This window comes from Paroedura picta, chromosome 3 (assembly GCF_049243985.1).
Source record: "Paroedura picta isolate Pp20150507F chromosome 3, Ppicta_v3.0, whole genome shotgun sequence".
Classification (NCBI taxonomy): Eukaryota; Metazoa; Chordata; class Lepidosauria; order Squamata; family Gekkonidae; genus Paroedura; species Paroedura picta.
Window position 1 is genome coordinate 127,880,944 of NC_135371.1, and position 24,458 is coordinate 127,905,401.

Consider the following 24,458-nt stretch of genomic DNA (forward strand, 5'->3'; position numbering starts at 1 on the left):
TCTTTTCACCTAATTTAGCCCTTATGACAAACTAAAGTGAAGGGAGGGAGGGAGGGAGGGATTGAGCTCCAGGTTGGTTTGTTCTCAGCATGAACTGAGTTTTCTCTGTGACCTCTGAATGTAGCTTAAAAGAACTTGCATTTCTCTGCCTCCAATCAAATTCTTCTCTTTTATTCCCTTACATTTGCAATGATCTCAGGCCTTTTTGTAAAAACACTCTTTGCAATGAAGTCAGCCAAATATTTTGAAGTAGTAGCAATTCAAATGATTTCTCCCAGACCAGTTGTTCAATTTTCTGCTTTAATTTCAACTCCCCCCATAAAAATAAATAAAGATGTTCAAGGAAGATGAGATGTTCTTCAGAAGGATGTGAATCGTGGCTCTCCTGAGTCCCTCCAGGGTCTTCCACAGACTTGGATGTCATAGGAGATATGCCTTAAGAAGTAATGTTGAAAGAGGGATAATTCCCCTTGACTTGTAGATGACACAACCAATGAAGTCTCATTGACATCCAGCTATTTTCATGAGTCTCCAAGAAGAATACCCCATTTGGTACGTTCTTGAGTATTGCAGAAGCTTTATGAAAAAAGCTACTTGCTGTACATGGTATGTCACAATAGACATGTGCTGGTAGAATCACAAACAGTCCTGGCAGAGTGCCACTTGTCCTCTCCGGTAGTCACGGCAAGGGCAGAGGCGCTGGTACTTGCTATTGCACCCTGCACAACTGAATAGCAAAGGTTCCTTCTGGAGGTAGCACTCCCGGACATTTTCAGACACAGCTGGGTAGAAGTGATTCATCTCTGACTCGGTACTATCACAAACCAAGTTGAGCCTAGAGGGAGAAAGAAAAAGAGAGCTTTGCTATATGGATCCTACTATGAAAAGAACAGTGAGTCCCATGGTAGGTTTCAGCATGACTCTGCAGAAGTCATTAGGTTTGAAACAATAGCTGGGTCTCCTTAGGGTTAACTCAGAAAAGCATAATATAAGTACAGTGTGACCTTTAACACCATCAAACTTTTATTCCAGGTATAATCTTTTGTGTGCATGCACAAGTCTTTCTGGAGGAGAATCTCACACCCATTTGCAGAACAGGTCTGAGAGCCGCCCATTACACTGACGCCAAAGGCACATTGACTCAAACTTTGTTGGTCTGCTATTGGACTCAAACTTTGTCTCCCAACTGAAACTACCCTACATAAAATATATTTGATCCTCAAGTCCATGTGGTGCTGTAAATGTGCTATTTATTAATTTCATGCCCTTTTCCATCATGGAACTCAAGTTGGCATACATGGAATTCACTTGAAGTCTCTTATCCAAGCAGTTCCTTCCCAACAAGACCTTTATTGTATGATTCCCACTGTTCAAAACTCTCTTGCGTATTGTACGACCAGACAAATGACAAAACTCTCTGGAAAATAGTGACTGTAACTGTATATTTTTAAACTGATGCTTTCTTCCAAGCTCTCCCCCTGTTTTTGCAATTACTATAGGTTCTTTCCCACCCTGCTGGCCAGCAGCCTCCTGTTGCCTGCACAAATCCCTGACCTCACCCAGGAGCCAGAGGATACAACCCTCTTTTCTCCCTAGGGCTGTTTTAAAAGAGCACGAGTTGCTTATTCCCCAGACTTTTGTCAGATTCCTTCTGCTGGTGATGATGCAGCTGTCATTTCTGCTTGTCTGTTGCCAGGGAAGCCAAAATGGGGGGTCAAAAACTCACCACTGGAAGTAATTCATACCCATTCAGGATGACCTTTAACACCATATGTAAAGAGCTCTGAAGCACCAAGAGGATTACATTCTATAGTGACTGGAGGAGGTGGCAGTGGCAGTGATGCAGGTGGGTGGAGGTTATTATGGTAATAGCAATATGGTGGGGAACAGTGGCTAAAGCCACTAAGATCTAAAACCACTGCTATATTATAAGAATCATGTCCCCAAAAGCTGACCAAACAAAAGGAGGGGGTATACTCTAAAAAGGCTCCATTTGGTGACATTATTATTATTATTATTATTATTATTATTATTATTATTATTATTATTATTTGAATGTGTTTCCCGCTGCTTTCCAAAGACTCGTGGCAGCTTACAAACATAAAACCCCCATAAAAAACCCATTTAGCTCTGAGCCCGTAAGACCCCCTACAAGCCCCAGGATTGGTAACCAGACTTCCCTAGTCCCCCGAGCCGACCTCTCTAGAGGTGGGAGTGTAGAAGGAATAGCAAACCAAGCCTGAGGAGGGCCTTGTTGTTCTTAGCATTAGCCTCAACCAAAGACCTGGCAGAAGAGCTCCATTTTGTAGGCCCCATGGAACTGTGACAGCTCCGATAGGGCCCTCAACTCTCACGGGAGCTCGTTCCACCAGGTCAGGGTCTTAGGGTCAGGGAACATGTGATTTCAGGCCAGCTCTGAGTATCTGATAGTAACTTGCCAAAATATGAGTGCCAAATTAAATAAGTCTGGAAATCTATCACAGATATCCATCTATGAAAAAAGCACAATGCATTTTGTTCCAAAGAAGCCCAAGTTGTATAGTGGGCTTCTACCCCCTAGGCATCTCTCCTCAAAAAGCAGCCTCATGGGAAGATGCCCTGCATATACCTGTAGGTGTTGCTGCAGCTTTTCCATCTCCTATTGCTCAATAAAACCATCCGGCATCATATTAATAAACTCTGATTCGAACTAGTGATTCTGAACCAGCAATTTCTTCAAAATGGCTGGATTTTAAGAAGCTAAAGGAGCTTAGCAAGTAGAATCACAGCTCTGGTACTAATGTATCATATAAAAATGTCACTTGGACTCAAATTGCTTGCCTGGTCAGCGTGACAGAAATGATAATGCACCCATTTTAATTGTCCAGAGCTATGTATGGAGCTGGGTGGCAGATTTATGTTCTATGAAAATGTCAGCGCCTGTGTGTTCCAAATGTATGCTTACAGACACAGGAATAAAAGGGGAAGAAGGAACAGGAGAGAATAAAGGTTTCTGAAATATCCAACACACTTTTCAGCTGCAGAAAGCCGTTCACACACAATAGGACCAGAAGGCCTGTCCAAATATTTTTATATTTTTGCTATTTGTGCACAAAGGGCACTGAATAAATGTCAGAGAGGCATCCATGAAAGGATTTATTTGGCAAGAATTCAAGGAGCTGCAATAAAAATTAACACCAATTTCCAGGGCTTAAAAGGGACAGGGAGCAAAAGAGATTTTTAAATAAGGGAACTGTGCCTAATGGTATGGGTTTTCTGTATGATGTGATAGTACTCTGGCAACAAAAATTAAAAGGCTGACATTCAACCACAATACTCTCACATAACAAAATGTCCATGAAATGTCCATCATTCACAAAGCAAAATGCAAGTCATAATCCAAAGTTCAGATATTTCAAGCAAATAGCAAGTTTTGCAATAAGTTCAACATTCCAACTTGAATTATACCCTAAATTACAATTTGTGGCTCTTTTAGTATTACATGGAATTGATGTCAAAACACAACATGGCCATTAAAAATAAACACTTACAGCTTTGTCCCCACAGCTGTGATATCTGACACTGTTTCAGTACAATCCTAGGAACCAAGTCCCATTGTGTTCCATGGGGCTTAGGAGTGCCTAGTGCTGTGGCCTTAATAATAAAGTCTCAGGGGAATAATGGAAATAAGTGAAATAACTGACTTACTGTTGAAACACTTCCTTCTTGTTGATGAACTTGAAAAACTCTGGCTCACAGACCAGGCCATGCTGCTGACACGTACTGGTGCATGCCTGTCCAGCCTCTGAGAGCCACACCTGCATGGAGTTGACTGGGGGCCAGGTTGGGAGACTGCTGCTGGCATTGTGAGCCCACACCAGGTGTGTTGAGTTGGGCTGCAGAATGAATGGGCTCGTGGAACTTTTCATAGCTGGTGTGTCTGGTAGAGCGGCAGCAGCACAGAAATCCTATCAGGATAGAAATAAAGGTTGATATAGCGGCATTTTCAAAAGGGCATGAAAATAGCAGATGGGGAAGTAAATGAAGGCAAGGACTGAACTCGGGGAGATTTATGATGCCAAGGATGACTGTTTTGACATCCTTCCCCCCAATTGGTAATTATACCTATAGTGCTTCCAATCTGTTGATTACTCAAAGTTGTTCTAAATGGAAAGAGCTGACAGGTCTTCTCCAGAACAGAGTTCCTTCCAGCTGCAGTACATTCATTCTATGATAGTTTTGAATCCCAGATGGCATTTCATGAAATATTCCATAGCAGCAAGGAAATTCTGGCCACACCTTCTTTGCCTGAGTCACTACACTCCAACCCTCTATCCTTTTAACAATAATTATTCAACCCAACTTCATTGGTGTGAATTACACTAAGGGCTCTTTCATGTAAGTCAAGCCCTAAAAACTTGTGTGGGCAGCTGTCTCAATGGGATAAAGCTGAGAATGTTAGATGGATGGAAGTTGGAGAAAATGGACATCTGAGAGAGATGAAATATTTTTCCCAAGGGAGAGAAGGATTTTTACAGGTAAAGTCTTTCTGAGAATATCTACAGACCTATGTGAAAGGCAGCTGGCAGAAGAGGGGCCATTGATGTGGTGCTGTCCTTCAGGAGTGTTTTTGTGCTGCTGGGAGGAAACATTGCTTCTCAGAGCTTGTAAAGAGGATATACCTCACCAAGCATTCAGACCTTCCTGGAATGTGTCAGTTGGACCGTTTATGCACTGGAAGTTTCATGCCGGGCTGTAGGCTGGAGTTTTAGTTGTGGCAGGTTGCCCCACCTCTTCCTGTACCCACACAGGGGAGCATTTGGCGCGGTGCTCCTCATCTGCCCCCGATTTTTGCTCCTGCACGGGAGCTGGGGCAGTGAAGTTCCCAGTGCATAAATGGTCTTGGAGGCCCTCAATCTGGGACTCCTTGGTATATTTTATTTTGTTGCCAACACTGTTCTGTTCAAAACACCCAGTTCTATAGCCCTGGTTTTCTGCCCCCTGCCAAGCCCAGCCCCCTTCAATAAACAATGCTTATATTTAAGCTTCAGTGTGACCAGTAACCCAACCCCATTTAAGCATGAAAGGGTTACATGTGTTACAGAAGAAATGGTCCCATCTTGAAATATGAATTTGGGTGGCTTGTAATACTTACTTGCAATCTCCATGTAACAACTGCAAATCACAGAACAGCCTTGCCCTTCCTCGCTTCCCCTTCCCCTCCATCAAATCCTACTTGCCAATGTGGAAGGGACATCAAAATTTCTCTATTCCTTCCTCTCAGTTCTCCCCTCCCTTCAATGCTGGGGACTTAGGCAACACTTCTCCAGAGCTCCTGAGTATGTGCTATAGAATGGACGTGGGTGGCCGGCAAAGTTTAAGGGGCTTGAAGGGTGTTAAAATATTGCTGCACTGACAGAGGCATTACTGGGAGCATGGCAGGCTTCCGAATTGGAAAGGGACCCACATCTTTTGGGAAACTGCTCATTTTGTTGATCTCAATTCTAAACTGATCTTTGAAAGTTTGCACATGGGTATGTCATATGTCTTTTCCAGCACAGATATATGCACTGGAAGGGCAGGTGTACCTTCTGCATGTTTCCATAGCTTCTCATGAGGAAAGGAGCTTTAGGATTTGCTCAAGAGACTGTATTATCCCTTTGGTTTTTATTCAGGCAATAGTTACAAACAGCCCTGGTGTTAAGAATGTAGCCCGTGCATGATGTACCCAAAGCATATCACTTTGCTAGTTAGTAAACTGGGGGGAAATGTTGAAAAGGAGCTATTAACACTGATGTCCAGTCATGCAGAAAGAGATGAAATTAATGTTTCTAGAGAAAACATTCAGAAATGAACATCCCTATAAAATGAACATCCCTGTAATATAATTAATATCTCTTCACTGATCATTTTGAAAGCGTATATATTTCATGAATAAATTTTAGACGGGTAGCTGAGCTAGTCTGTGGCATTTGATGATGTTGGCTCTGGATCCCAACAGTTTATGCGGCAGGAATCTTTGCTGTTTTATAAGAAGAACTTCTACTTTAACTCCCTCCCCCCATATTATCAGTTCTTCTTTCCTATATATCCTTGAGGAGCAAATGGTGGGGGTTCCCCTCCCACATCACCAACTGTCTACTTCTTCTAAGACATCAATGAGATTTAATCTACATTAGAAAAATAGACAGTGATTATGAAGTTAACACTGGCTGGGTATCAAGCCCTATTGACCTCTAGTGCTCATTCTGCACATGTAGGATAATGCATTTTCCATGTCCTTTTGCAGCTGAATTTCCTTTGCAAAACATTGTGTGCAGAATGAGACTAGGCTGAGGCAGAAAGAACTGCTGGTCAAGATGTAGATTGACACAGGAACAGCTTGGAAGGCTCATGTAGAGCCTGTGCTGAGGCAGCTGCATCAGATGCGGCTCAGATCTGGTTCCAGGTTTTGTTTTTGATCTTTAAGGCCCTTCGTGATCTGGGTCCCATGTATCTGAGGGACCGTTTGTCACCCTATGCCCCTTGTAGGGCTTTGCACTCTGCAGGTACCAACTTGTTGGCCGTTCCCGGCCCCAAGGAAGTGCACCTGGCCTTGACCAGGACCAGGGCCTTTTCAGTCCTGGTCCCTACCTGGTGGAATGAGCTCCCAGGAGAGCTGTGGGCCCTGTGGGAGCTGCCATCTTTCCACAGGGCCTGCAAGACAGAGTTTTCTACCAGGTCTATGGCTGAGGCCAGTGCAGGAGGAAGATCTGACTGGGCCATCCCTAGGAAGCCTCCGGGGAGGGCGGTATATAAATATAATAAATAAATAATATCATACCATCTTTCAACCACCTTGATAATGACTGTTGACATGGCCCTCTCCCGCCTGGTGGCAGGCGTTCCATTATGGGGTAGGAATGTTTTCCTGTCATGCTGGTGGTTTTTATTGGTTGTGTTTTAATGAATTTTATTGGCATTTTTCTATTGTGGAGTTTTTATCTACTTGGTAACCCGCCTCGAGCTGACGTACCGGGAGTGGCAGATAAGAATAAACAAACAAACAAACAAACAAACAAACAAATAAAATTACCTGGTACTGAATGTAGACATGAATTCTTTCCAGCATCCCTTCAGATGTGTACTCATAGGGAAGGTAGGGATCAACCTGGAGCAAGGGAAGAACATTTAATATAATTCGTAGGAGAAGACCATCCCTGGCTCCAGATTTTTTAATTTAATACATAGAAAAAACAGGAAAAGGATCTCAAAGATGCTAAAAGTTTGCAACTGAGAAAGGCAACAAAATCAGCAATTTTGAGTGCACTTACTAAGTTTGCAGTGTTTCTCAGTTTTTACAGAATATATAAAGAACCAGGTACATAAGAAAGGGAAGAGGTGGATGTAAGGAGCCAGGCCCTCTAAAAAGTTCAAAGAGTTCTCATCTAGCTTTAATACCCTTAGTCATGATAAAAAGAATAATACATAATGTATATACAAATAACCAAACTTGTTAAATCTCCCGAAAATTAACAAGTATCTGAATTTGAAGCCCCCTTTGAACTTGAGGCTCAGGCTAAATGGCCTTAGATCCAAAGGCTTGCAACTAGTGGGGGTGGGAAAGGGGGCAACTACACTGTGCCATTGATGCCACATTTTTGGTATTCAGTGGAAGTGACATTGTATCACTGGTGTGATTCTGAGGTCACACTTTAGGATTTGCGCAAAACTCTATAGCCCAATTCCTATCACTCTGAATTCACACTGGCAATATGACATCACTTCCAGGTATCCACTGGAAATGAAATAACACTGGTACAGTGCCATTTTTAAAAAACATCCTTCCACCAGCCTTCAGGGGAGCTGGATATCTCTCTAGATATTTAGAGGCTAAGGGACAAGACGAGGAAATGGAAGATGTAGATTGAATGCAGGTTTCACCTCCAGAGTAGAGAAATTCTTATCCAGGTCTGAAGAAATTTAATAGGTTTTTAACAACCAAGTAATACTTATTTCCCCCCTCCACTATCAAAAGCAAGGACCGTTTCATTGAAAACTCAGTAATCTTGCACAATTTACCCCACAATATGCCCTGGATTTTGCAATTACACTTCTCCAGTGGTCATTTAGGGTTGCAAAGAAAACCGCAGGACTGCTGAAGCCAACTGCTTGTTAGACTTCTGGCATCTTCTGATGGGTCTGACTTGGCATCAAGCTTGCTCCTTGGTGCGTCTTTTCTTGGGCACTTGCTTCTCTTCCTCAGGAATGCTGGCAGCCCTCCTGCTGGACCTGTCAGGCAGACTCACAAGGCAATGCCAGCAGAGGCCCTCTTCCATCTGCTACCAGTAAACAGGTGGGTGAGGCATCGTCTTGAAAGTCAAGAGCTCTGATAACAGATGGACTCACAAGGACAAGTGGCTCCTAATGAGCCTGCTTTCCCTTTCCCTTTCCAATTTTTTAAACATGATCAAAGCCAATAAATAAGCCAGTTAAGAATCAAAATAAAACTAGGTGATTAAAAGCATATGGCAACTTCTCTTCTTCTGGCAAAAGCCCCCCTCTGCACTCTAGCTAGGCCTGTGTTCTTCAATAGAAATTTAACTACAAAACCCTCTGTGCTTGGGAGCTTGGCTTGTAAGCCGCTTATCAGTGTCTGATGACAACAGCGTACATTCTCTCTGAAGATTAACTCTGATCTTATCCGTTTTATGGCTTCCTTATATTCCCTCCCCTGGTGTTTCTCATCTTGTACTTCACACATAAACACATAGGGCATTTGTGGGGTCTCATTTAATCCTAAAAAGCCACCTGACACACTGCATTGATTGCCACACTGACCGTCGCTACTATACTTATATTAGAACTTTAATCCCATGAACATACTACTAAAGCATGTGGAATACAGCAAGACTTCCTACTGAATGAACATGCCCAGGATTGGGCTGCCTGGGGGTCATAAATTCACAGTAGATGGCACAGGGACGGGATATACTAGGAAAAGATACATATGGCCTAAAGCAGTTTCTCTGGTAATACACTGGAGTTCTGAATGAGAAGCATGGGTAATGTGTGTGGGTGGCATAAAGACTGAACTAAACTCCCACCGTTGTGGTTACAAAAATCCCCCAAGTGAAAGGCTATTTCTAAGTTTATAAGGCAATAATTAATCTTTCCATCTATCATTGTTCTTTTTCATCATCATGGGGGGGCGAGAGTCCTGAGGGGTCTCATTGGATATTTTACATTTTGAGCATAAGCACATAAGCGTCATTGCATCAGAAAAGCCAAGGAATATGTACAATGGGTTGGCTGCTGAGAAAGATTAGCATTTAATTGTGGAATATGATTAGCCACCAAAGCCCGTGGGAATAAGGAAAGAGCAAAGGAGAGAGTGAGAAATGGAAGAGGGGTCACTCTACTATAGCAAGATATAGAGGAGTTTTAACACAATTTTATTCCCAGCAAAAACTTGTGAGGATTAGAACCAGCTTCTTCACATGGAGTAAGTGCAGTATCACAATGAAGTCATTTATGTACAGGTATGTAAGAGTCCTCCATTTAATTGCCGACTCCACAGTATATATTTTTCACACCATTCCATAAAATGTCCACAGTATAGATCCATTCATTGAATCTGAAGAAGTTTGTTTTGCGCTACTATAAAATATGTTAAATGTTATGACATTTCTGAGGATGCAAAATGATTGTCAGAGCACTAAGAAATTCTAGCCAGATCTCCACAGATTTCCACTGCAACCAAATTCTATTCAGTAGTGTCTCCTAGCCTAGACCATTTATGCACTGGGAACTTCACTGCCCCAGCTCTCATGCAGGAGTACAAATCGGGGGCGGATGAGGAGCACCGGGCTAAATGCTCCCCCGTGTTGGTACAGGATGAGGTGGGGCAACCTGCCACGACTAAAACTCCAGCCTGCAGCCTGGCATGAAATCTCCAGGGCATAAATGGTCTTTATGAGCTTCCACGCCCACCCTATATTGAATGTGCTTTCTTGCTTCAGCTCATCACTGAATTGATTTGCACTAGGTTCTCCTCACAGGGCTGCCTCAGCTCCTTCTAGGAATCCTCATATGGACTTCTGCTCTGTGTCTTTTCACTCTGTGACAGAATGCTGCTACGCTTTCTTCCATTTTACCAGTCTCTACAAGATACCAAAGGAATAATGTCAACTTGCTGTAATGTAATCAGTATCTTTTCTCAATAAGGTCTGGGACCATCGCACCTGTGGGATCACCTATCCCCGTATTTAAGCTTTAATATTTGGAAGATCCAGATTTGCTCTGGATGCCAAGGCCCAAGGAAGTTAAATTGGCCTCAACCAGAGTCTGGTCCTTATAGCCAGCCTGGTGGAATGCTGTGCCAAATAAGATCAGAAATTAGTTCCGCAGTGTTTATAAGACAGAGCTATTCCACCAGGCCTACGGTTGATGCCCAAACAACATCTGGAACTGCTGGTCTCTCTGCCAGAAACCCACCACATTAGACTCCAGTGAAAAGGTTCTTGTGACCCTTCCCCTGCCTTCACTAAATTTGGGTGGCTAATACCCCAGAGGTGGGGGTGGCTAATACCCCAGAGGAAAGGACCACTGTGCAAGGAGATCTGGATAGATAGAAAAAAATAGCCCATAGCCAACAAAATTAATTTTAATAAAAAGTGTAAAGTACTACATTTGAGTAATTAAAATGTGATGCATAAATATAAGATGGGGTATACCTGGCTTGGTAGTAATACATGTGAAAGGGACTTAGGAATCCTAGTGGAGAATAAGTTGAATATGAGCCAACAGTGCGATACGGCAGCTGAGAAGGCTAATGGGATATTAGGCTATATTGTTAAGAACATAGAATCTAGTACTGTGGCCCTCCAGACGTCCATGGACTACAACTCCCATAAACCTTTGCCAGCGTTTGCTGGCAGGGGCTCATGGGAATTGTAGTCCATGGACATCTGGAGGGCCACAGTTTGACCACCCCTGATCTAGTAGATTAAAGGAAGTTATTATCAATCTATTCCACATTTGTTGCACCTCATTTGGAATATTGTGTCCAGTTTTGGGCACTGCAGTTCAAGAAGGATATTGACAAGTTGGAATGTGTTCAGAGAAGGGTAAGTAAGATAAATGAGAGATTGGATCCCATGCCTTACAAGAAGAGGTTGAGAGATTTGGGTATTTGTAGCCTGGAGAAGAAGAGGGCAAGGGGTGACATGACAGCTATGTTTAATTGTGTAAAAGGTAAACATTATAAAGAGGGGACCAACCACTGCAGCAGCTTTAAAAACAAGGGCCCATTCAATATAATATAGAAGTAGATTTTCCTGTTCCACACAGCTGCAAAAGCACATTGAAAGTGCATTATCCAATGTGTGCAGAATGGTCCAAGGACTAGGAGGAATGGGTTCAAATTACAAGAAAGGAGGTTCTACTTATATATTTGGAATATTAGAAAGCATTTTCTGATTGTGAGGACTATCCATAGATGGAATATGCTGCCTTGGAGGATGGTGGAGTGTCCTTTGTTGGAAGTTTTTTGGAGATTGAATAAGAAACTGGCAGAAGCATGTCATTTATTTTTAAGTTTCCAAGAATGTTAGGGACTGGACTGGATGTCCCGTTGTGGTCTCTTCCAGCTCTGTGTGATTCTGAGACTTTGTATTTTTATAAAGAGAGAGAAAAACAGATACTCAAGATAGGGATCACTGTTGCCATTCCCAATGTTGGAGTCTGCACATGCATGCATGAAATCCACAGTCTGACTCCAGGCTATGGGTAAATAATCATTACCTCCATATAACCCTGTAGTCTTCCAATGCTATTATTTCCATTTAGCTACAGCAATGGATAATCGCAAGAATTTCTCTTGGTTTCTGGCCTGTTTTTGTCTATTGCTTCAGCCATATTTGTGCTGATGTAGCTTCTTTTCCTTTTCAGAAGAATGCATCAAACTGCAACTCTAAAAATTTTGGTCTATAGGGGAAGTGCCACTATGCAACCTTCTGCCATAAATAACTCAGCTGAGAGATCAGCCAAGCTGGAAACTGTGCCCATTATATCTAATTACAGGGGCAAACAGTAATGAGTTTCGACATAATGACAGGAGTTGATTCTGACTATGAATTATTGAGTGTGCCTGGGTGTGATTTGGAAACTTTAAGACAGCCGTTTGATGGGCACTTCCGTGAGTTCCGTAAATAGATGTGTCTTGCTTGTTGTAACCCAGATTGTCTACTAGACTCTCTCAGCAGAGAGAGCTCTTGCATTGTAGTGCAGAATGCATCACACTTAAAACAGAATTCAGTTTGACAGAACTTCCTGACTGTAATAAAGAAGGAAGGCAGGAAGGCATTTTGTTTCTGTAGCACTGGTGGTGGTGATTCTGCATTTCCCTGCTTTTGCTATCAGTAGCCTTTTATGCACGGTGGCAGCTACTGCGCACTGCCGTCATGCCGTCGTGGCGGGGCACGATGCCCTGCTGTTCCCCGTGTATGCACGGGGGCGGGGCATGCTAGGCTGCCCCGGCGTAGTGCATGCACGCTGAACACCGGGGCCAGGAGGTAAGCCAGAGCGGTGGGGGGAGGTTTGGACGGCTCGGAGGGGAGTGGGGGGCCCAGGCTCCCTCCGCATGCCCAGGTGGGGGCAGGGGGTCACCCCTGCCAGCTCCAGGGCTCCGCAGAGCCCGCAGGAGCATGCGGTGTTCCTACAGGGACACCGTAGGGTCAGGGCTAGGTGGGCCAACAGGCCTGGTGCTGGCAATTATGCACAGCGCTGGCCCGCTGCAGCCCTGGCTTACCCAGGAAGCTACGGAAGATCCCGTGTTTGCTTAACGTGGGCCTTCTGTAGCCCTGAGCTGGGAGGCGCCCACACTGGCAGTGGCAGCGAGCGTTATTGGTGATTTTTCCTGAAGCGCTGCTGCCGCCAACGTGGGCATTATGGGTCTGCTTTGTTGGATTATTTTCTAATTCATAGCATGAAGAAGCCTATGGGAGGAGGACCACTGAAAGCCTCAAGTCAAGCCAGGCAGTCACCACTGAAGGCTGCAAGAGGTGGATGTGGCATGGAGAGGTAAAACTGGCCTCAACCAGGGCCAGGGATTTTGTGGCCCCAACCGCAAGGCTTGTAAACCTGAACTGTTCTCTTTGGTTGAGGCCAGAATCTGAAATACTGAAATTGTCCCTACCAGAGAATCCATCCAACCCACTGAACCCTCTCAACACTGGCTGGCCCTCCCCTTTAATGCCACACATTGAAAAGAGGCAGTCTCTCTTAAATTGTTCTATTTAATATTTAATTGTCTGATAAATTAATATTATAATAAATGTATTTATTATTATTATTATTTTTAACTTTGTGATTTGGCCTGAGCTGGTCAGGGTAGGGTGGCATACAAAAATAAAATTATTAAAATGATGGTTGATGATAGATTCTGTGGATGGCCAATAGGGAGCCACGGAAGCAACCAACAGGAGTGAGGATATGTCAGGTTAAGGAGTTAGCAATACAGGAGAATCTCCAATTCCACCAAAGAGCTGGCATGATGTAGACATTAAAAGAGGGCTGGACTAGGACTTTGCACAGCTGGATTCAGATACCCTGCACAGCCACAGAACCCCCCTGGATTACCGTGGCCCAATCAAAATATCTCATCCTCACAAGGTTGTTGTGAGCATTAAGTGGAGGGGGGATATAAAAAGCTGAGTTGTAGCTTGGGGGGAGACTGGAGCCTTTTGAAACCCGCCAAAAAGGGAGATAAATCATCACTCAGAGACATTATCGTAATATGATTCTAGCAGACCGTTGGAGGACACATGCTAAGCTGCTCATTATTTAGTTGGTGCTTGGAGGAGGGACCTGCTTTAAGTTGCTTCAGATTACATAATGAAAGGAAGATACAATATATAAAAATTATAAAGATGACTGCGTTCCTGGAAGTTAGATGCTCCTGGCAACATATGGGATACAAATCTATCCTAATAACTACTCTGGAGCAGGGTAGAGTCAGCATCCATCTTGCTCATCACCAGAAGCTGCCCGACTGCCACTGTCACCCTTTTGTCAGAGCCAGTTTTATTCAAAGGATGGTGATGATCATGACAACATCATGAAGACTAAACTCCCCACCTACTGATGGCGCTGCTTGAAGAAGACAGAGAAGCACTTCCTACAATAGCTTTCATGCGATGATGCTTCGAAACAACCAAGCCATCGTCCAGTCATTACAGTCATCACACACAGCCACTTTTCATTGCCTTGAGGATTTTTTTTCCCATTCTTTCACCCTGGGGATTCTAATAGTGCGGAGTCATTATGCAACTACACCGCACAGCACTCTAGCTCAACCAGTTAGAATCAGTAAGCAGGTTTGGCTTTGACACACAACTTCACCTCTCAATTATGTTTTGGCTTCTTCCGGGTCTGAGGCCAAAACTTGGCACTGTCACAGCTAATCTTCCACGGAATTACATTTTGGCAGCCTGTCTTGAGATCAGCATGTCTACCTGGGCATAAAGTAAGAGAGAATCTGGCACATCCTTTTTCTCCCACAGAAGGGAAAGCTGTTATTTTTTTTTGATGGATGTTGTTTTGGAAGGGACTAAAAACACGGAAGCAACCAACAGGAGTGAGGATGTGTCAGTTTTTAATTAAATAATTATTTTGAAGAGATTGGCACTTTACTGTGGCCTTGCATGCACAATTTAAGTTTATTAACAGAAGGAAGAAAACAAAGAAAGAATGAGACAATATACAAGATGCTCTTGAGACCACAGATAGCAGATGGGTCACCAGAAATAGCTCAGGGGATGACTGTTGCAATTAAGGGGATATGGGAGGAAAGAAAAATGCAGAAGTGGTTGCACTAAATTTGTGGGATGACCTATTCAAAGCCCACAGAGGAGATTTTTTTGGTGGGGAGTGGCAGGTGGGGAATCCATTTCTCCTTGATGGAAGACTTGATTCTTGCTATGGTGCTAGCAAGGGTGGGTACAGATGGCAATCTGCTATCAGAAGGCATCACAAAACACCAGTGTGTGTAATGCTGACAGTCTGCACAAGTGATTAAAAAGTAACAAGCTCTGCTTAACTTTCCTTGGTGTGAAATAAAGGTATATCTGCTATAGATGACAGATGTGTGAAAGGTAGTTAAGGAGGAGAAAGAGGAGTGGAGCATGTCAGAATAGCTTTTCTAGGGTCTATTTCATTTGGCATCTATGCCATCAGAGCTGCATTTGGCCCTTATGGACTGTTAACAGAAGAAGAAGAAGAAGAGTTGGTTCTTATATGCCGCTTTTCCCTACCCGAAGGAGGCTCAAAGCGGCTTACAGTCGCCTTCCCATTCCTCTCCCCACAACAGACACCGTGTGGGGTGGGTGAGGCTGAGAGAGCGCTGATATCACTGCCCGGTCAGAACAGTTTTATCAGTGCCGTGGCGAGCCCAAGGTCACCCAGCTGGTTGCATGTGGGGGAGTGCAGAATCGAACCTGGCATGCCAGATTAGAAGTCCGCACTCCTAACCACTACACCAAACTGGCTCTCTCAGCCTCACCCACCCCACACGGTGTCTGTTGTGCATCAAGGGTAAAAACCATCAAGGGTTCGATTTGAATTTAGGTCTCCCCCCCCCCCCCCCGCCCATTGAAACAGAAAAGTGTTCTGGGGAGAGGATTGGAGACAGCAGTGGAGGGAGGGGGAAAAAAAAAGGCAAATCTCTACCAACAGAAGTTAGGGCTTCTGGGAGCGTCTGCTGAGAGAAATTAGGGGCTTCCCATTTACGGCAAGCTTGTCACCTGGGCAGCCTTGGCCAATCAGGGCTTCTTTACCATGGAGTCAGCAACAAATTTGAAGCAGCCATTGCTCCGCATGCTTTCTCATGCTTTCTCAATCCGATTCTTCAAATATTGAGGGTTCAAACCACTCTAGGATATTGCAGGATTAAGATAGGGTCACTCCGCATCAATCATGCTTGTTGCAGAGGGAAAATTTAATTTAGACAGAATCAAAATGGAAATTGCATTCAGTGGAGATGGCAGAGACTGAATCGACCAGGGATTGGAATAAAAGCTCTGTGCAGACTCCACCCTTCCCTACTGTTTCCTGAAAGCACCATAGCCTCTCCCCTTTTCCTAGTTCCTTGTCTTTTTTACATACATCAGGGCTACCTACCTTTAGTTGCTCCCCCCCCCAAGTCTTCAGTTATCCCTTCTCTATCCTGGCAGCCTCTTCCTGGAAAAAACTGTATATGGTTACAGCCACGGAGCCTAGCTGCATGATGCCAGCTGCTAGGATTGGCTCAGTTGCATGGTGAGGAACTAACAAGGACTTGTGGAGCAGGGTGATTTAGCTCAACAAGGAAAGATGTAGCATGTCACTTCACCCCAGTTCAGGTCTACTTCATCGTCAGGTGAGAGTGAAGGAAAGCAAACAATGACACAATTGCTTTGGTTGAACAATGAGCAAAATCAAGTAAGAGCACACTGAAAGAGAAAAAATGCTGATTGATAGATCCTTTAAACAGCAGTAATTTGACAAGATTTTGGAATATGATGATATCGTCTATGAAACTCAGGCATAATACAGCCCTTTCCTTCCCACCTCCCAAATGGGAAGATTACATCTTATCCCTGTTTATGTCATCATATAAAGCTGCTAGCCCACCTGAAAAATTATCTTAATGGCTAGAGATCTCCAGTAATTAAAAAAATAAATAAGAGAAATTAAATCTGGCAAGGCTCCTGGGCCTGATATGATTCCAACAGAATTATTTCAAAATAATATGGATTGGTGGTATCCCTTACTAGCTTTTATATTATCATTAACTAGACAGGTAAAGTCCCCATTTCTTGAAAATGGCAATTATCATTCATCTTTATAAAAACAGCAATACAAATTACTCTAGTAATTATCCCCTTATCAGTGAAGTGTCTACAGTAGGAAAATGTACATTGGTTTTTAGTTGTGTCAAATGAAGGATTGGGTCTAATCTGAAAAAATAATTGGGCATGAGCAGGCTGGGTTTGTGATAGGGGAGTCTATTCTTGATCTTTGTATGGTATATCATAATTTGATTTTAAAAATCTACATCTGCCTCAGGTGGATTATAGTATGTAGCCTCTATTGATCAGCAGGTAGTCATTGATAGTCGTTAGTATTCCTAGAGATCATTTATGGCAAAAACAGGAATGACTTTCAATAGGTGGTAGACTATTACAGTTGGTACAAACTTTATATGGGCCTTCTTTTGAGTGTATAGTGTAGCACCAAATGGCATTTAATCTGTTCCCTTTGCAGAAAGGGATTAGGAAGGGATGTCTTTTGGCTGCCTTTTAATTCAATTTGCAGCTTCGAGACATGGTGCAAAGGTTGAACAATTTTTTCATTATCCCATGATAGTATCCCTTCCAGTTTCTGAGGTTCAGCCATACTGGACTTAATACTGACCAACAGCCAAGAGTTGGTGGATGAGATGAAGGAGGTGGGGACCCTAGGGGGAAGTGACCATGTCCTCATAGTTGGATTTTAGAAAAGCTTTTGACAAGGTTCCCCATGATGTTCTGATGGATAAGTTGAAGGACTGCAATCTGGATTTTCAGATAGTTAGGTGGATAGGGAATTGGTTAGAGAACCGCACTCAAAGAATTGTTGTCAATGGTGTTTCATCAGACTGGAGAGAGGTGAGTAGCGGGGTACCTCAGGGCTCGGTGCTCGGCCCGGTACTTTTTAACATATTTATTAATGATCTAGATGGGGACTACTCATCAAGTTTGCAGATGACACCATATTGGGAGGACTGGCAAATACTCCGGAAGATAGAGACAGGGGCTTTTCGCACGCCTTCAAAATCGCACAATGGTTGCCAATTGAAAACGCTACTGATTTGCCATTATGCACAACGTCGTTGACAATCTGCCACACACCTGAAACCGATCCGCAAAAAGCGCTTCCTTGTAGCGCTTTCAGGGAAATCCCCAAAAGTGGATTCACCCTCCAGAAAGCGCTACACTCCTGCAACCAATCTGCAACACTAGCGGGAAAGTTCTGTGCGTTACCATTGTGGTTTCTACAAAGTCCCTCCCCCTGGCTCTCTCCTCTGATCTTCCGGCGAAGCGATCGCCATTTTTTTTTCTCCGAGCGAGCGAAGTTCAACCCACCAGCAAGCCTGTTTAGATGCTTCCCCGGCTTCAGTCCCTCCCCAGAGCTGTTTAGTCACTAAGCACAAACAACAGAGAAGCCCGTTTGCTGATGTATTTTCCCTTTATTTTTTACACTGTTTTCGGCCCACTTGGGGGGAGCGTGGCAACGATGAAACGACAGCTCAAACACACCTGCCAGCTGATGGGTCTCTCCGTTGCAACGAATCAACACATATTCGTTGCAATGGGTGTGTTAAAAAAAAAAACCTTTCTTAAAGGGAAAGGGGCTGTTTGGAAGCATGCTAATGGCTGCCCATTGGCTGCTTGACGGCCAGGGGCGGGACGAGCTCGGCAATAGCGCTTCCTTTCTAGCGATTTTTGCTGAGAACGGAAGCTTGTGGGAAACGATAGAAACGCAACTGGATTCCACTACAAAGTCAGGTATGCATAATGACGAATTGCACTATTTTAAATGGCGATTTTTCGTTCAGCAAACAATTTGCTACAAGGATCCCGGTGCGGAAAGCCCCACAGAGTTCAACGAGATCTGAACACAATGGAAAAATGGGCAAATGAGAACAAGATGCAATTTAATAAAGATAAGTGTAAAGTTCTGCATCTGGGTCAGAAAAATGAAAAGCATGCCTACTGGATAGGGGATACGCTTCTAGGTAACACTGTGTGTGAATGAGACCTTGGGGTACTTGTGGATTGTAAACTAAACATGAGCAGGCAGTGTGATGCAGCGGTAAAAAAAGGCAAATGCCATTTTGGGCTGTATCAACAGAGGCATCACATCAAAATCACAAGATGTCATAGTCCCATTGTATACGGCACTGGTCAGACTACACCTGGAGTACTGTGTGCAGTTCTGGAGGCCTCACTTCAAGAAGGATGTAGGTAAAATTGAAAGGGTACAGAGGAGAGTGACGAAGATGATCTGGGGCCAAGGGACCAAGCCCTATGAAGATTGGTTGGCCCCTTCCAACTCTATGATTCTATGATTCTGTCTTGCTCTATGCCAATGATACCATTTTGTTAGCAAAAACTCCCATAGGATTATACTGAAAAGAAGAAGCACTGGCAATTAATCATACTGAGGGCCATTCTGCACATTAAAAAAAAAATAGTGCTATACCAAAAATCACGCCTCTAGCCATTCCTCACTTCCTGACTCTCTTGTTCTCTTCTGCTGCCTTCTAGTGCTTTTTTGCAATGCTTGAAATGGCACAGGAGAGAAACGTGCTAGAATCATAGAATCATAGAGTTGGAAGGGGCCATACAGGCCATCTAGTCCAACCCCCTGCTCAACGCAGGATCAGCCCTAAGCAACCTAAAGAATCCAAGAAAAGTGTGTATCCAACCTTTACTTGAAGACTGCCAATGAAGGGCATACCATGGACGAGAATGCTGGAAGGGAAGGGAGCATGTGAAGGGTGGGCGCTACTCAAACAAGAGCTATTGCATGCTCAATCAATGACTATTCCAGAAATACGAAAACACTGCAGGAGCTCTAAGAAGCCTATTTGGATGAACAGAGAACTTCAAGAGGAACTAAGAAAGAAAAGGAAAATGTTCAGGAAATGGAGGGAAGGACAGAGCTCTAAAGAAGAGTACCTACAGGTTACTAGGCACTGTAGATCAATCATCAGAAAGGCCAAAGCTGAGAGTGAGCTAAGATTGGCCAGGGAAGCCCATTGTAACAAGAAAAGATTTTTCAGTTACGTGAGGAGCAAACGTAAAGTAAAGGAGGCAATAGGCCCGCTGTTGGGTGCGGATGGACAAACTCTAACGAAAGATGCAGAGAAAGCAGAAAGGCTTAGTGCCTATTTTACATCTGTTTTTTCCCACAGGTCAAAGTGTTTAGGCACATCTAGAGATGGCTGTAGCCAAAGGATAGTGTCTGGGTGGCAGGTTAACATGGATAGAGAGGTGGTCGAGAGGCATTTAGCTGCACTGGATGAGTTCAAATCCCCTGGTCCAGATGAAATGCACCCGAGAGTACTCAAAGAACTTTCCAGAGAACTTGCACAGCCCTTGTCCATCATCTTCGGAACCTCTTTAAGGACTGGAGATGTCCCGGAGGACTGGAAAAGAGCAAACGTTATTCCGATCTTCAAAAAAGGGAGGAAGGATGACCCGGGAAACTACAGACCAGTGAGTCTGACCTCTGTTGTGGGGAAGATAATGGAGCAGATATTAAAGGGAGCGGTCTGCAAACATCTGGAGGACAATTTGGTGATCCAAGGAAGTCAGCATGGATTTGTCTCCAACAGGTCCTGCCAGACCAACCTAGTTTCCTTTTTTGACCAAGTAACAGGTTTGCTGGATCGGGGAAATTTGGTTGATGTCATTTACTTGGATTTTAGTAAAGCTTTTGACAAGGTTCCCCATGATGTTCTGATGGATAAGTTGAAGGACTGCAATCTGGATTTTCAGATCGTTAGGTGGATAGGGAATTGGTTAGAGAACCGCACTCAAAGAGTTGTTGTCAATGGTGTTTCATCAGACTGGAGAGAGGTGAGTAGCGGGGTACCTCAGGGTTCGGTGCTCGGCCCGGTACTTTTTAACATATTTATTAATGATCTAGATGAGGGGGTGGAGGGACTACTCATCAAGTTTGCAGATGACACCAAATTGGGAGGACTGGCAAATACTCCGGAAGATAGAGACAGAGTTCAACGAGATCTGAACACAATGGAAAAATGGGCAAATGAGAACAAGATGCAATTTAATAAGGATAAGTGTAAAGTTCTGCATCTGGGTCAGAAAAATGAAAAGCATGCCTACTGGATGGGGGATACGCTTCTAGGTAGCACTGTGTGTGAACGAGACCTTGGGGTACTTGTGGATTGTAAACTAAACATGAGCAGGCAGTGTGATGCAGCGGTAAAAAAGGCAAATGCCATTTTGGGCTGTATCAACAGAGGCATCACATCAAAATCACAAGATGTCATAGTCCCATTGTATACGGCACTGGTCAGACCACACCTGGAGTACTGTGTGCAGTTCTGGAGGCCTCACTTCAAGAAGGACATCGATAAAATTGAAAGGGTACAGAGGAGAGCGACGAAGATGATCTGGGGCCAAGGGACCAAGCCCTATGAAGATAGGTTGAGGGACTTGGGAATGTTCAGCCTGGAGAAAAGGAGGTTGAGAGGGGACATGATAGCCCTCTTTAAGTATTTGAAAGGTTGTCACTTGGAGGAGGGCAGGATGCTGTTTCTGCTGGCTGCAGAGGAAAGGACACGCAGTAATGGGTTTAAACTTCAAGTACAACAATATAGGCTAGATATCAGGAAAAAGTTTTTCTCAGTCAGAGTCGTTCAGCAGTGGAATAGGCTGCCTAAGGAGGTGGTGAGCGCCCCCTCACTGGAAGTCTTCAAGCAAAGGTTGGATACACACTTTTCTTGGATGCTTTAGGATGCTTAGGGCTAATCCTGCGTTGAGCAGGGGGTTGGACTAGATGGCCTGTATGGCCCCTTCCAACTCTATGATTCTATGATTCTAAGGGGAGCTCACCACCTCATTAGGCAGCCTATTCCACTGCTGAACTGTTCTGACTGTGAAATTTTTTTTCCTGATATCTAGCCTATATCGTTGTACTTGTAGTTTAAACCCATTACTGTGTGTCCTTTCCTCTGCAGCCAATGGGAACAGCATCCTGCCCTCCTCCAAATGACAACCTTTTAAATACTTAAAGAGGGCTATCATGTCCCCTCTCAACCTCCTTTTCTCCAGGCTGAACATTCCCAAGTCCCTCAACCTATCTTGATAGGGCTTGGTCCTTTGGCCCCAGATCATCCTCGTCGCTCTCCTCTGTACCCTTTCAATTTTATCTACGTCCTTCTTGAAGTGAGGCCTCCAGAACTGCACACAGTACTCCAAGTGTGGTCTGACCAGTGCCGTATACAATGGGACTATGACATCTTGTGATTTTGATGTGGTGCCCCTGTTGATACAGCCCAAAATGGCATTTGCCTTTTTTACCGCTGCATCACACTGCCTGCCCATGTTTAGTTTACAATCCACAAGTACCCCAAGTTTGATATCTAGTTGATTTTGATTTGAATTTATTTGTGAGCCATTCAAAACCATTGGAGCTATAACAACAGATTCATTACAGAAAGAAAATATGTAGCTGAAGATCTTAGAAGTTAGGCAGGGTTGGCCTGGTCAGTATTTGGACAGAAGACTACTAAGGAATATCAGGGTCACTACACAGAAACAGGCAATAGCAAACCACCTCAGAACTCTATAAGGTTACTATAAATTGACTGTGACTTAATGGCACTTTCCACCACCGAAATGGTAGCTAATCTCACATGGGATCTCTGGAACCACCAGGCCCAAGGTATCTTCCAATTCCCAGCCATGTGACTTAAGTCTCATTTGGCAAGAGACCTTCTGAAAATTGACCTTGAATTGACCTTAAAAATATGACTCCATATTCTGTCCATTTTTTAAGAAGTATTTTTGAACAAATGTCCTAACCAGCCAGATTTTTTAAAGCCAACTTCTCCATAGGAGCCAGTGCTTCGAGCAAGAATCACAGCCCCATGACAAATAATGAATTTTTATCAAACAAAATTATAGGAGGGGAAAAAGTCCAATCCAAATGTTATCAGCCAAATAAATAGAAAATAATGCAATTGTCTAATAGCGTGTAACAGCAGCCTGGGGGATATTTTAACTAGCTATTTTCACAGCAATGCTTAATATGCTACTCTCCCAAGTGTAGCTGGAAATATATAATTTTCCATTATATTCCTGTACGTTTGACTTTAATGAAGCCTTCTCCCTTCACTACACCAGAATATTGGCTGTACTAAATTGCTAGCGTAGGAATTGTTTTTGAAAATGTAAATGCTGAAGTTCAAGTAAATGACCCCATAAAGAAAGCCACCTCCCTCCTCCACCTGACGCCTTTAACCTCTCAGTAACAGCTACAATTCATCACTAGGGCAATACTTCCAGTGTCACCTTTTCTTGTGGGCTACAATTTGTCTTTTTTTGTTTCTCATGCTTTGTAGGTTTCATGCAATTGTTCTGTAGCCTCGTCTTGTTGCGATGCAAGGTACTGAGTGTCACAAGGTGAAAGTTTGAGCTTTTATTATAATTATTTGAAGAACCATCACTTGTGGTTGGTAGCTGAAACCAAATACCTGAGGGAATAAACCTTGCCAGTGATCTGCCAAATTAAATGCAACCCCCTACCTTTTAAAGCCGCCAAAATGGGCTCAATGAAGTTTCTGATTCGTCTCCCTCACTGGGATTACTGAAACAAATGCTGGCTTAGTTAGCTTCCTGGCAGACCATACATGGTTAGCAGCAAAGGTGGACAGGAAATTAAAATGGCCCCAGAGCATGCAAACATGAGTACCTCATGTGGTGCTACAGTCCTGGCTCACCCATTACCTTTTCTGCTGACTGAATCTGACCAGTAGAAAACAGTCCTTGTGTTGTTGCAACAGTTTTACAATGCAACAACATAAAATAAAGGGTATTTTTATAGAGTTGCCAAATCCAGTAAAACCACAGATTTTCTTGCAATTCCTAGGTAGGCATAATGTAGTTTCTAGGTTTTTCTTGGAAGTGACATCATGCTATAGGCCTTATGGCGATTTTTTCCTTTCCTTGGTCCAATAAAAGCTCTATTACTCAATGCTTTGAGTGATATAACAATCTGAAATGTCACTGTAATCTCTATTTCTTTCCCAAAAGCTAAAAGGAATATTTTTAAAAAAACATCCATGGTTATATTAGATTTTGATCTGTTAGGAAGGGGACCACCCTGCTTGGATTAAAATCACTGAAAATTAACAGCTGTGATAGAATAAAATGGCATATAGAGAGTATTTTTATTTATTTTTGTTGGATTTATATCCCACTGCTATCAGCGAACCATCTCGCAGCCGATTACATGAATAAAAGATAAAACCCCACATGAAAAGTTAAAAACCTTTCAGCCCCCCATTAGTAAACAAAACATAGCAGTGAAAAAATAAAACCGCAACCTCCTCCCCTATTTCCAGCAACCCCCCCCCCAGTTGTCTCAGGGGGAAATCCAGGGGTGCCATCCATAGATGTTTACAATAGATGTTTAGCCTGGAGGGGCCCTTCGGATCTTCCACGTCCTGGTCTCAACCAAAGACCTGGTAGAAGAGCTCCATCTTATATGCCCTGCAGAACCGTGAAAGCTCCAGCAGGGCTCTCAGGTTTTCTGGGAGCTTATTCCACCAACTTTGGGGCCAGGATCAAAAAGGCTCTGGATCTGGTCAAGGCCAGGTGAGCCTCCCGAGGGCCAGGATCCACTAACAAATTAGTACTCACAGAGTGCAAGGCCCTGTGGGG

At 43.6% G+C, this 24,458-nt stretch overlaps 1 protein-coding gene across 8 annotated transcripts in view; it reads right to left on the bottom strand.

Moving 5' to 3' along the window:
* Positions 1–283: 283 nt before the first annotated feature.
* MGAT5B (alpha-1,6-mannosylglycoprotein 6-beta-N-acetylglucosaminyltransferase B) overlaps positions 284–24,458 on the bottom strand; it is a 280,817-nt gene continuing 256,642 nt past the window's right edge. For all 8 annotated transcript variants that reach the window (XM_077327653.1, XM_077327655.1, XM_077327659.1 and 5 more), the window contains 3 exons: positions 7,055–7,129; positions 3,688–3,947; positions 284–835 (listed from right to left, as the gene is read on the bottom strand). In XM_077327653.1, the coding sequence (XP_077183768.1) occupies positions 637–835; positions 3,688–3,947; positions 7,055–7,129 (534 nt within the window). In that variant the 3' untranslated portion in view covers positions 284–636. The remainder of the gene's footprint in view (positions 836–3,687; positions 3,948–7,054; positions 7,130–24,458) is intronic.